Source organism: Nannospalax galili, unplaced genomic scaffold, assembly GCF_000622305.1.
Source record: "Nannospalax galili isolate Female #2095 unplaced genomic scaffold, S.galili_v1.0 scaffold155, whole genome shotgun sequence".
NCBI classification, from domain to species: domain Eukaryota; kingdom Metazoa; phylum Chordata; class Mammalia; order Rodentia; family Spalacidae; genus Nannospalax; species Nannospalax galili.
Window position 1 is genome coordinate 8602069 of NW_008339923.1, and position 13880 is coordinate 8615948.

A 13880-nucleotide genomic window follows, 5' to 3' on the forward strand; every position below is an offset into this window, starting at 1 on the left:
GCAGGGCCGGGTGGGGCGGCTCGAGCCTCCCCCGTCAGGTGCGAGCCGCGGGCGGACGGGCGGAGCGGCCCAGCAGTGTCTAGCTGCGACTGACCCCGGGTGTTGGCAAGGCCCCAAGCGCGCGGCGGAGAGCTGTGCGTCAGCGGGGGGATGGATGGTGGTTGTAGCTTAAGGGCAGTGGGTCTCCCGGCGCTGCTTCAGCTGGGCCCCGCCGTGCAGGAACTGCGGTCCGCTCCGCGTCCTGCAGTGCACTGGCTTTTCGCTGAGGAATCTAGTGTTTGTGGGTCTTGCCTTTACGTTTGCGGCTTCCTAACACAGCTCGAGAAAGCTGATAAGGTGCCACTCGGCTCTGGCACTGTTGACTTTGGAGCATTGGCTGAGATAGACAATTACTGTGGCTCGGTGATCCTATGTTCGAATCCAGAGGCCGTTTGCTTCTTAATGTGGAGGGTATGTTATGTTAGGGAAGAAAGTAAAACTTAACAACTTTTTACTATTTTTGAAAAGAATATTGATAGAATATGGAGCTAAATAGAAAGCCTTAGCCCCTCCTATCTTGAGATGAGTGGAAGGTGAATCCCCTTTTGAAAGTTAATACTTGTGCTTTAATTTTAGGAACTGTGACGAGAACAGTTTTCCTGAGGTGCATAGCAATTCCAGTACTAAAAGAAAAAAAAATGTATTGTGTAAGGTTGAGTCGCAAAGAAAATAGGTTGTTCCTCTGGAAAGAATTTTAAATAGTTTTAGGAATTAAAAAATATATTTGGTATTTTGCTAGTATATATTTCGCAGGTGTTTCAGTGCTTTGACAAGTGTCTCTAAATGGAAGCACGTGTGAATTGCTCCTAAGATAAGGATTTGATTTTAAGGCGGCTCTAAGAAATACCTTTGACTTTGACGCTGGGAGTGGTGACACACCTAGAATCCTAGCAGTTTGGAGGTGGAGGTAGGAACTCTTGAGAGTTTGAGACATTGTCTTAAACAAGTATTTTGAGATGCTATGAGTGCATTTTGTTGCAGCAAATTTGTATGTTGCCTGACTTTTCAGCGTTCTTGATGGCGTAGTGCTTTGAGAAGTTCTCAAAGTGTACTAAAGTTACCATCATAAGTTGAAGTGATTTAACGTAAACCATCATGGTTTGTGTTTCTTTGAGAGTAGTTTGTTTATACCTTTTGACAGGTAGTGTGCAGAGGAAATTCTAACTGCATAGCCATTTGGTGAATTGACATTAGTAACTTAGAAACCTTTGAAATTAGTTTTAGGCCAGGCAGTGCCTAGTTTCTTCCTAAAGAAGTTGTAAAATTGCCAGAGTAGGAGACTAATAGATGGAGAAAGTTTTAAAAAAGTAATCCATGAAACAGGTTTTAAAAAACGATCAGAAACTATGTAGTGATATATCTACCTATTTCACTTATTTTTGGTGTTAAAGAATTATGGCTGCATTTATATAACGGGTTCTTGTGTTAGTAATGAAAGGAGTAAAGAACTCTAAGAGGGAGACAGAATGACTAGAAAGGTATGTAAATGGTATAGAGGCAGTAGCAAGTCTGAGGAAAGAGGCCTTTTAACTGCCTAGGGAAAAGCTGCTTTTCAGTTGGCTGGGGGAAACTGCGAAGGGAGTGGTTGAGTCAACACTGATGTGAGAAGATGTGAGGCATGTATTTAAATGCCCAGTACTGTCAAAGGTGGTGTAAAGGTGGAGGTAATGGAGAAGATTGAGAGCGCAGGGAACATAGGATGAAGTGGGAGTTTGGTGATTGGTGTTTCTTTCCTCCTTAAGGTTATTATTAGTTAGTCCAAGGTATAATGGAAACCTGTATTTAAATGCACAGCTCTACACTAAGTGTGGTGATTTAGAATCCACAGTGTATGTGGTCTTTTGGTTGATCATACCAAATTATTTAACTGACTTATACATGTAATTTCATTTAAGCTCAGGGTCTAAGTTTGCAAAATTCTTTGGTTATTTCGTAGGTTTATTTGAATTAATTGGATTATACATTTGACTTAAGATTTTTTTTTTTTTTGTCTTTTGAGACAGGGTCTCCCTGTAGCCCCAGCTGTCCTGGAACTCACTGTGTAGACCAGGCTGGCCTTGAACTCACAGAGATCCGTCTGCCTCTGCTTCCCAAGTACTGGAACTAAAGGCATGCACCACTACACCTGGCCAGACTAAGTTTTTTTTTTAAGTGACTCATTCATCATTCTGAGATTGATGGTTTTTTGTTTACATGCATAGTATTGAGTCTTGATATGAATTACAGTTACCTTGCATAATTTTGGAGGAGGTAGACTTCTGTATACCTGAATCTCTTAGTAAAATTTTTATCTATTAATATACAGAAAAGCTTTTATGATTATATAATGAATTCTAAAGTGAATCTTTCACTCCTTTAGTACTTAAAAAGAGAATCTTAGCTTTAAAAGAAATTTATTTGAACCCTAGAAGTAATTTGACCAGGAATTGAGATTTGAAATTTGGTATTTGATGGAAAAAACTTTGTCGTTAAAATTTTATACATTATAAAATATATTTGGGGGAGTACTAGAAGTTTGAAGAAAGTTTAGCAAATTTTTCTTAAACAATCCCAAGTATATTCTAATTCCTAATGGTCAAGGCAAGAGGGAAATAGACCAAAGACATTGTATTAAAGGTGGCATATAATGGTACAAAGCTCTGAGGAATGAGGAGACATGTGGTCTCATTGTCAAGTGGCTTTTTTTTTTCCCTCCTGAGACAGTGTTTCATGCAGCCCAGGCTGGCCTGAGACTTAGTATCACCAAGATGACCTTGAATTTCATTAAAAAAAAATTTTTTTTAAAGAAATATCTTAAATTTGTTTAGACATATTACAAAGTGTCTTGATCATGTCAACCCCTACTTCCCTCTCTCACGCCACCTGATTGCCCTTGCCCCAGTTTGTCGTCTTTTTTTTTTTTTTGAACTAGCTCATCAGGTCCAATTATTGTTGTCCCCATAGGCATGGGTGTCAGGCCATCCATTGGGGCATGAACCGCCTACCAGCTGCCACCCCAACCCCAAAGGAAATTGACTCTCTTTTCCCCTAACTATGGGCATAAGCAAATATTTAGAAGGCATTTTGACAACCTGAGCATTTGGCAATACAACGATAGGTAGGTTCCCCTGTAGGAGTGATAGGTAGGGGTCATAGGGTCTATGACTTTCCCAGCTGTGGGCTTTTGAACTGTATCAGGCATAAATTTCTTTCTGTGGAGCAGGCCTGAAATCCCATGAGAAGGTGGTTGGTTGCCACCAAAGTAGATATGCCACTGTTGTGCAGTGGGCACATCTTGCCTGGTAGGTTGGTATTGTAGTATGCAGGGTCCAGGGCTGGCTAAGACCTGATGTCTTCCTTAGTGGCCTGCATAGCATCTTCAGGCACTATGAAAGCTAGCCAAGCAGGAAGGAAGTTTTCCAGTCAGTTCAGATTGATTCTGTATGTCCTACAACCAAGACCTTGAATTCTTTTTCCTCCTTCCTCTATCTTTCAAGTGCTGGAATTATAGGTGTGTACTACTGTACTCAGCACATCTTTGAATAGTAGCACAGAGTGCTGATGTAGACTACTTAGTCTTCTGTATATCTAGGACACTTTTTATGTGGTTCCAGAAGATCCTCTCATTCCACATTGGCTACACCAGACCTCCCTACCAAACTTCCCCCAAACATAAACCTATTTGAGCCTTAAAAGTTGTAAGATCTGTCTGTTGTCCCCATGATTTTTTTTTTTTTTTTTAAAGTATAGGAGGTGTCTTTCCACAGTGTGCTGCCTTCCTCTAACACTATCTGTGCTTTCTTCCTTGGGGAAGGTAACTCCTTTTTTTTTTTGTATGAAGCTATTTTGCTCGTTTGTTCTTATTGGGTAAGGTCAAATCCCTCATGACTCATTTGGGGACCAAGTTCTAGCAGATTTGTTCCTCATGTTTTCAATCATTGCTTTTTAATATAGAAATATGATGGTGTTTCATTTTTAAAAATTAAATAAGCAAACAGTGCTTTCTTGTTCCCAATCTTTAGTCTGACCTTCCTTGCCCTTCATTTATTTTGCATTTAGACTTCTTGGAAAAATAGATTATATTCATTGTTTTCCATTTCTTTCACCTCTTTATCACTCATCAATCCAGTGTAATCATATTTCTGTCCTGACTGCTTGATTGCCAAATGCATTGATAATGTTCAGTTCATCTCACTTTGTTTTTGTCAGTTAACATAACTGACAGTGAATCTTTTGAAAAACTCAGTTCTTTAACTTCTGTAACACTGAGGTCTTCTGATTTTCTCTTTTGCTCTCATTTTTAGGGGCGGGTTCCATTACGGACCTTTTCCTTAAATGTTACTGTTTCTGAGATTGATTTAAACTTTACTGTTTCTCTCCTTATTCAGACTCAATATTAGTTTTCTGGTTTCCTTACTCATCTCTACACATATTGTGTATACCTAAATCTTTAATTCAGATTTAAGTCAATCAAGAACACATGCTTTTTAAAAAAATATTATTTTTATTTTATGTGTATGAGTGTATTGCCTGCATGTATGTGAGTGCACCCGTGTCATGCAGTGCCGCAGAGGTCAGAAGAGGGCTTTGGATTCCCCTGGAACTGGAGTTAAGGATGGTTTGTAGCCTCCATGTGGGCGCTGGGAATCGAACCTGGGTCCTTTGCAAGAGCAGTCAATGCTCTTAACCGCTGAGCCATCTCTCCAGCCCGAACACATGCTTTTTTAAGAGAAGATTATTGGCTGGGCGTGGCCACCCATGCCTTTAGTCTCAGCACTTGGAGGCAGAAGCAGGTGGATCTCTGAGTTCAAGGCCAGCCTGGTCTACATAGTGATTTCCAGGTCAGCTGGAACCTGTCTCAAAAAAGACCAAAAGAAATTTATTTTTGCGTGACTTGGGGTAGGGCATTGACAGGCCATGGTGTGTGTCACATGTCATGGTGCATGAGTGGCTATGGGGAACAACTTTGAGGAGTCAGTTCTCTCCTTCCACCTTGGGTTCTGGGATCTAATTCGCAGTGTTACACTTTGAGTATCTACTCTATGTTAGGTATGAGGAACAAGTATTGGAACTACAGTTGTGAACAAAATGCAATCCTTGATTTCTGTAGGGGCAGTTCTAAAGGAAAGACATGAATCCAAAATTGAGGTGAATGAAATGTAGCTATCAAAATGTATGTAGTGCTGTGAGAACTTAAAATAGGGAAAGACTTTGACATTTGAAAGGAAAGTGCATGCACAATATCCTGTGGTAGGTGGATATGACATTTACAAAGCTGAAAGAGGGGTCAGGGTGGTGGCAGTGGTAGTAGAAATGACCAACATGTATAGTGCTGGTTTAGTAGGTCAAGTTAGAAGTTTCATTTTTTTATCTTAAATCACTGAGGGATTTTAAGTGTGTGTGTGTGGGGGGGCGCAGCTGTAAAGTTGGAGCAAATATAGTAACATCACATTTACATCAAGAAATACTTAATATGGTAACCATGCAAATGAATATTAGAGGTGCAGTAAATTAGGCAGCTCTTAACAGTCTTAGCAAGAGATGGCTCAGTGGTTAAGAGCACTAGCTGCTCTTGCAGAGGACCCGGTTCAGTCCCCAGCACCCATATAGGGGCTAACTCCAGTTTCAGGGGATCTGACACCCTCTTCTGACTTCTGCAGGCACTGCATGATACAGGTGCACCTACCTATGTGTAGGCAATACACTCATACACATAAAATGAAAATAATATTTAATAAAAGAGATGACCATTGGTTCTGGAGATAATGAAAAGTTTATAGGTCAAAATAGATATGTGCACTGAGAAAAAAAGGGTATTTTCATAAATGGCTTGCATAAAATGGAAGAAAGATGTGTTCACTGAACACTAGATGTCTGATAGTGTTTTATTTGGGCATGTAGGACGGGGTAGGAGGAGCCTATGTGGGTGTGGCACATAGGCTTAAAGCTTTTCTAGAGATGAATGAGAAGGTGCCAAGTAGGCATTTGCTTATATAAGTGTGTATATAGATAGGGACTTTGGATTGGGGTTCCTTCAGGTGATTTATCTTTTATTGTTTTTCTCCTTGTCAGAAGACTGGTCTTTTCTCTGGTGTCCTCTCTTCAGCATTACCACCCCACTGCTGCTAGAACTGTGCTTTGAAATAACAAAGTTTGGTATTGCTGCTTCTTAGGTTAAAGAGCTTTCCGTGTTTTCTCTTGTGCTTGGAAAAATCCCCTCTCCCCTGCCTACTCTCTAACTTTAATGCCTACTCTTTCTCTTCAGCCCATAGTTTTGACTGTATGAAGCCTTTTCTCTAAGCTGTTGCAAGACTTTTTACAATGCTTTACTTGGAGTCCTGTCTTCCCTAATCTGTCAGGCAGTTCAAGAATCACTTGTTCTCTCTCATATCTCTACTTCAAGAGCCACTTTTTCTTAATGTGTTTGATTTTTTTTTTCCAGTCCAAGTTAGTCATTAGCTTTTTCATGAGACAGGTGAAGCTGTGCTTACCTGTATATAAGAAAACTCATGTCGGGCATGGTGGCGTGTGCCTTTAATTCCAGCCCTCAGGAGGCAGAGGCAGGTGGATCTCTGCGAGATCGAGGCCACCCGGGTTCACATTGTGACTTCCAAGTAGGCTGTGGCTAGAGAGACCCTGTCAAAAAACAACCAACAAAAAGACCCCTCAAAAAAAAATCATCTCATGATGCCATATTTAATTGTTAAATTTATTTTTATGTTATATGAGTGTTATGCCTTCATGTGTGTAAATGCACCCGTGTTGTGCAGTACCCATGGAAGACAGAAGAGAATGTTGGATTCCCTGGAACTAGAGTTACAGATGGTTGTTAACTGCCATGTGGGTGCTGGGATACAAACCCTAGTCCTCTGCAAGAGCAACCAGTGTGTGCTCTTAACCACTGAGCCATCTCTCCAGCCCCATGATACTGTATTTATGCTCACACATTTTTCTTTCTGAACTATACTGAAAATGTGAAAATAGACCAACCAGTCTAGCCTTATTTGTGAGCTGCAGGCCAATAAGAGACCCCATCTAAAAGGAGGTAAACAGTGTTTCTGATGATACCCTTTTCTTTTTTACCTTTGTATTAACAAGATCTGGTATCACAGAATGATTGCTTAAGTAAGTGAACTTTTAGGATGATTTCACCTGTAATTCCAATTCCCTAAAATGATTCTCTTTGTGATTGGGGTTTTCACCTGCCTGTTGCAGGTACTTTTTAAACTTTCCTCTTTCTGGAATATGAAGGCTAGGGTATTTTGTAAAGAGTTGACTAAATTGTTTCATTTTTGTACTTATTGTAGCATGAGTGATTGGAGTTTGGGGAGGGTGGTGGTTTGGCTTTAAAGAGTGTGACTATATATGAATTTTAAAAAAGTCTTAGCTGGGCTTTAGGGTATCATTCTGTAACCCTAGCGCTTGCCTCTGAGTGGAGGGAATTAAGTTCTAAGAGTTTGAGGCCAGCCTGGATTACATGAAACTCAGCCTTAAACAGAACAAAACAAAGCAAAAAGGCTGAGATGAGTGATGGCTGAGTCAATAAAGTACTTGTCCTACAAGCATGTGAATCTGAGTTCAGATTACCAGCACCCAGGTAAAAAGGCAAGTGTGGTGGCTCACGCTTGTGATTCCAGCACACTCATGCAGGAGGCAGAGACAGGAGCTGATCCCTGGGGGCTCAAAGACCAACCGGTCCAGCCTTATTGGTGAGCTCCAGGCCAATAAGAGACCCCATCTAAAAGGAGGTGAACAGTGTTTTTGATGATAACTGAGGTTATTCTTTTGCCTGCACAACCATGTACACGTGTGCATGTATGTGCAGTTGCACACACATAAATTTAAAAGTAGCAAAAACCAGTTTAAAAAGTAATATTAAGTGGGAAAATATACAGTAGCAACTCTATTTGTGTTTTTTTATTTACATGGTCAGTTGTGGTCCCCAGATAAAAAGTGGAATGTACCAGAAATAAACAATTCATGACGTTTAAATTTTGTGTCCTGAGTAGGAGGAGGAAGTCTTGCCCTGACTTGTTCCCTCTTGCCCAGGACCTGACTGTCCTTTTGGCTAGCACTTCCCACTGCTAATTTGCCTACCAACCAGTTACTTAGGGGACATTAACTATTAGATTGTTGGTATCATGGTACTGGTTTTCAAGTTGCTTTTATTTTACTTAAAAAATGGTCTTAAAGAATTAGAGTAGTGGTATGCCTGGATATGCCAAAGAGAGAAGCCATAGAATGCAACGTTTCTTTGCTTAATAGGGAAAGAAAGGAATTCTGTGCTGAGATTGCTAAGATTTACAATTAGAAAAAAGCTTTCCATGAAGTTGTGAAGAAGGAAAATAAATTTGTACTGGTTTTGCTATTATACCTTAAATGGTAAGAGTGTATAGCCATAATCTTTGATAGGGACTTAATTAAAATGGAAAAGTATTAAATTATAGGACTTGATATTATTCTTGGTTTTAGGCATCCACTTGGATATTAGAACATAATACTATGTGGATAAGAGGGGAGCATGAGTATAAAGTATTGTAAAATTTGATTTAAGTTCTTCAGAATTTGGCATATTTTGTTGTTAGCAATTACAATGTTGTTACTGGTTTAGTGTACCAGATCCATTTTTTCCTAAACAAAATTTCTCCTTCTCTCTCTCTCTCTCTCTCTCTCTCTCTCTCTCTCTCTCACTCACTCACACACACACACACACACACACACACACACACACACACACTTTAAGGTATTGCTTTTATCATTGTTATGACTAAATGCATGACAAGAAGCAACGTTAAGGAAGGGTTTATTTCATTCATCTTATGATTTGAGGTGATACAATCTGCCATGATGAAGTTATGGTGGCAAGAGTTTGAAGTGGCTGCCCAGCTCTCTTTCTCAGTCCAGGACCCTAGCCATCAGAATGGTGCCACCCACAGTTAATGTGGGTCTTCCTACTTGAGTTAATCTAGGTAATCCCATCACAGGTGTGAGCTTATCTGGAGATTCATTGTGTTGTTAGGTTGATAATATTACCCATCACAGGTCTGTAACATGATGTTGTGGGATACATAATAGGTAATAAAATGGCCGCATGACTAAAGCAAACTAGTTTGTCCCATCATACATAATTTCTTTTATTTAGAATGATTAAAGTCTTATGTAGCAGGAATCCAGACAATTAAGAGATCTCTAAACTTGTTTATTCCACATGCATGCTATTATGTATCCTTTGACCTCTGTCTCTGTATTCCCTTTTCAGGGTTCTTTTATACCCCCCCCCCTTTTTTTTTAAAGATAAATTCTCACTATGTAGTCCTGGCTGACTTGGAACTGGCTTATGTAGACCAGGCTACCATCAAACTCAGAGACTCGCCTGCTTCTGCCTCCTGAGTGCTGAGAATAAAGGCATGCACCATCGTTCAGCTCTAAAACCTTTCTTAACCAAGTCAGAACTACAACCTTGTACAAAGGCCCCTGTAGCCTTCCATAGGAAATACTTCTGCAAGGATGGTTGCTCAATATTTAGCTGTGTGTCCAAACTTGTGTAGTGTTGATTGGTTCAATGAGCCACTATTCTAGGATCTTAAAAAAAAAGAACAGAATCACATCTGGAATAAACAGTTGACATTATGTCCACTGATTACACAGCTGGAGATTCAAACACCTGATTGAGTATTTTTAAAAATTATGTGTGTATTGAATATGTACAGGCTTGTCATTATTCCTAAGGTATTATAACAAGTATTTACATAGTATTTACCATTGTAATCTAGACATACTTTAAAGAATAAACAAAAAGTTTTATGAGCAAATTAAGTGTACATACTTACATGTTCTGATTATAAAATCAGTGCTTTAGGAAGTTGAAAAATAGGGGACTGGAGAGATGGCTCAGGGGTTAAGAGCACTGATAGCTCTCGTAGAGGACCTGGCTTCAATTCCCAGCACCCATATGGTGGCTACATAACTCCTTAACTCCAGTTCCAGGGGAGTCCGAAGCCCTCTTCTGACCACCATGGAATCACACGACACGGGTGTACTCACATACATGTAGGCAATACACTCATACACATTAAAACAAAAGAAAAACCCTACCATGCCTTTAATTCTAGCACTCAGGAAGCAGAGGCAGGTGAATATCTGTGAGTTAAAGGTCAGCATAGTGAGTTCCAGGCCAGCTGGGGCTACAGGGGACCCTGTCTCAAAAAGACAAAAAAAGCAAAAAACCAAAAACAAAAAATCCATAATAATTCATTAGTAATAGAAACTAGTCTCCCCTTACCCCCCTAAGTTTTTTAAATTAATGAGAAGGATCATTTTAACTTTTGAAGTGCTTTCCTTTTTTAAACTTAAAATATTTTATTATTTTTATAAAGGGCTACTTTTCAGTGCTTTACTGATGGTAATGTTTATTTGTATAACAGCAGTAATACTTACCAGTATGTACCATGTCAGGCATTGTTGTAACTGCTGAAGAGACAGCAGTGAGCAAAACAGATCTATCTAATCTTCATGTTAGTTCAGTGAAGTAGGAAATAGTAAATGAATTAAGGTGACTTGTGATGAAAATGTTTCAGAACTTAAGGTTGTAAAGTGCTGAAATATTTTCTGATTTCAGGAAGTATTTTAACACTGACTTGTGAGATCAAAGGAAATATATATATTTAAAAAAGTTTTTTTTTCATTTATTGCTTATTTGACTTTAATGCTCTAGAAATCTATTTAGGAAAGTTCAGTATAGTTGAGACTCTGGGATCAGTCATGATTTGACTTCCTTCCATTGCTTTGTAGTTAATGTGATCTTGAAGGAATGGTTTAGCTCTGCTGAGTCTGTGTTGAATGTTTGTTACATGGGGGATAATAAATAATGAAAATACTTGCTTCATGGTCTTGTTACAAGAGTGAGGTATTACATGAGTGCTCCATAAATGCTAGCTCTTGTAAAAACTTTTACTACTATTGTTGCTGTTGCTACTATTACTGTGGAAATTCTTAGTAGCTATTCCATATCCTATATAGCATGTTTCAATGTAGGCTTATTTTTAAATAGCATATACTAAGTAGTTTTAACCCTAAATATAACTAGGTAACTGCTTAATCAGTGTTATAGTTAAAAGTTAATTTGACAAAAACCTGTGGAAAGATATATTGAGGGGAAATTATCCAGCCTTTCTCATTAGGATTTTTACCTTTTATATTCTGATAAAAACACAGTAAAAGTATAATAGGATAAAAGAATAAAAATGTAATGGTTGGAATGATTTATGATGACCTAGAGTTGTACATTTCAAGTAAAACGTATACATTCCTTTTTTGTTGCTTCTTGCTTAAAAAGTGTCATGCGACCATTTAGACATACTCCCAGTATATATATTCACTCAGCAGATGTGTATGGAACAGCTCAATGATTTAAAGCTTGTTAATTTCTCCAGTTAGTCAGCAATGAATTGATTGTTTCTTTAGGAGATAATAGTGAAGTAAAATGGGACAAGGCATATACATATTAAGGAAAATGAGAAGTGTCGTGAAATATGTATAGATTATATTCCATATGAATTGTATAGTTAGGCATGTTTTCCCTTAAAGACATTCTTTGGTTATTGAACTTTGTGCTATTATCTAGAAATTGCTAGTATAGTCTACTAACCATAGTGAAGAACTTAGAAATATCTTCTCAAGAATTGTGAAGGAACTGAAAATTTAGCCTTCAATAATTTCATGGATGTTAGTAGAAAACTTGAACAGTTGAGTTGGAGTCAAAGTGACATGAGCTTTTATATTTGTGTTGGTTTTCCTTAGCCACCTCAGGTTCTAGGGGGATGACATGGGGCTTCAATCAGATGCTATCCCATAGAGTGGCTTTGCATGGGAGCAGAGCAGCCCTGAGCTTAGAGAACCTGAATCTTTCATAGTGTGCTGCATGGAAACCTAACTGACCATTTGTTCCAGGATGTCTTATCTTTATTATGTAGGACAGTAAACATACCTGCCTCTGTCTTCAGGAGGGAGATATTATAAGACTGTTTGCTATTTAATTCATCCATGGACTACATGGAAAATGCTGGTGGGTCTTGGAGCATTGTGTCCCAAACAGGGTTGGATAGATAACATTCAAAATAAATGCAGCAAAATATTGATAGAATCTGCATAATGAGTAGGTGTGTGAGGATTCATTGTATAATTATTTCAGCTTCTGTATGAAGGCTTTCATAGTAAAGTGGGGAAGCAAATATGCTTCTTACCCTATTGAATCTCTTTAGCTGAACTTAGCTTGAGTTTTCCAAGAAAATTTTACTATCTGTAACTCATATCAGTATGTATGGACAAGTTTTTAAAAAACTTAGAATGGTTTTATTTTTAGCTCTTTAAAAACCTTAGGGTTCCTTTTAATATTGAAGAGTTGATGGATAAAATCACACTATTGAAAAGCAAATCATTGTTCTCAACTCCGAAAGACACTTCATGCTGGAAAATTATTGGAAGGCAAAGGAGTAGGCCAGTCTGTCCTGTTTTTTTATTATGTACTCTATTATCTCAAAATACAGTTAACCTACCCACATACACAAAAACTTAGTATAATGCCATAACCATAACAGGAAAAAATAAAAAGTATTTTTGTAGTGAAATACACACTCACTGTATAAATGTTTGGGTATGACAGCAGTGGGCATTAAGTCACATGTTTCTGCCTACTTAAATAATTTTGAATTTAAGAAAAGGTATTGAATGGTGCTAACAGTTTTTTTTTTAAAACATATTTTAGAAGGTCAGAATAGAATATGCATATTGGTGGGGTCATCTGGTGAATGATTAATGCACATGAGTTATTGGTAACTTATGTAATGAACAACATTGCTATGATAAAGTTTTGTAATGGTGAGCTTCACTTTTAAAGGTTTGAAGTTTTGAAAAAAGTTTGAAAAAAATTCCTGTCTTAACAAGTTCACCCTGGAACAGAGTTTTCTCTTTTATTTGTGAATGTTTAAAATTTTTTTAAAAATTATGTGTATGAGTGTATTGCCTGCATGTGTGTAAGTGCACCCATGTTGTGCAATGCCCTCAGAAGTCAGAAGAGGTGATTGGATTCCCTTGGAACTGGAATTTGCAGATGGTTGTTAGCCACCATGTGGGTGCTGGGAATCAAACCTAGGTCAAGAGCAGCCCAGTGCTCTTAACTCTGCCTCCCAAATGGGCTTGAGCCATCTCTCCAGCCCATTTATTTGTAAATGTTTTATTTTGAAATACAGATTTATCAAGAAGTTTAAGACACAGGATATAGAGGTAACTTGTATCCTAGTCAGCTTCCTAAAAAGAGTTTTCTACCAATACGAATTTTTGCAGGCATGTTAGCTTCCTATTACTGTAATAAATACTTTTGATAATAAAGAAAAAAATGTTTAGTTTGACCTCAGTTTTTGTAGGCTTCATTCCATGATTGGTTGGCTAGTTACTTTGGCCCTGTTGCTAGGCAACACATTATGACTGGAGAATCCAGGAAGGAAGACCCTTTTTTTAAGCTATAAAATTTGACTCTTTTGCTCATGGTCATCAGTACTTCCTAACTTACATTTTAACAAGAAGCAGTAGGCTCAGAATGAGAGGCTTAGTTTAAAGGGACAAGTGGAACAGGAAGTCTCAAATTCATTTGTTGGGTAGATTTATTATAGGTACTTTTAATTCATAAGGTTACCATACCCAGTTAAGAATTTTGTTAAGGAGATAACTACTACATCTTTAGTTTACTTTTTTTTTTGGTCTTTTTGAGACAGGGTCTCCATGTAGCTCCAGTTGTCCTGGAACTCACTACATAGACCAGGCTGGCCTTGAACTCACAAAGATCCGCCTGCCTCTGCATCCCAAGT

At 38.4% G+C, this 13880-nt stretch overlaps 1 protein-coding gene across 2 annotated transcripts in view; it reads left to right on the forward strand.

The window, feature by feature from the left end:
- Vapa (VAMP associated protein A) overlaps nt 1-13880 on the forward strand; it is a 33834-nt gene that overhangs the window by 992 nt on the left and 18962 nt on the right. Inside the window, exon 1 of one of the 2 annotated variants that reach the window (XM_029564317.1) lies at nt 328-450. The exons of the other annotated variant lie outside the window; for it this stretch is intronic. Within the exon in view, the coding sequence (XP_029420177.1) occupies nt 411-450 (40 nt within the window). The 5' untranslated portion in view covers nt 328-410. Of the gene's footprint in view, nt 1-327; nt 451-13880 lie in introns of those variants that run through there. 2 annotated transcript variants of the gene reach the window in all.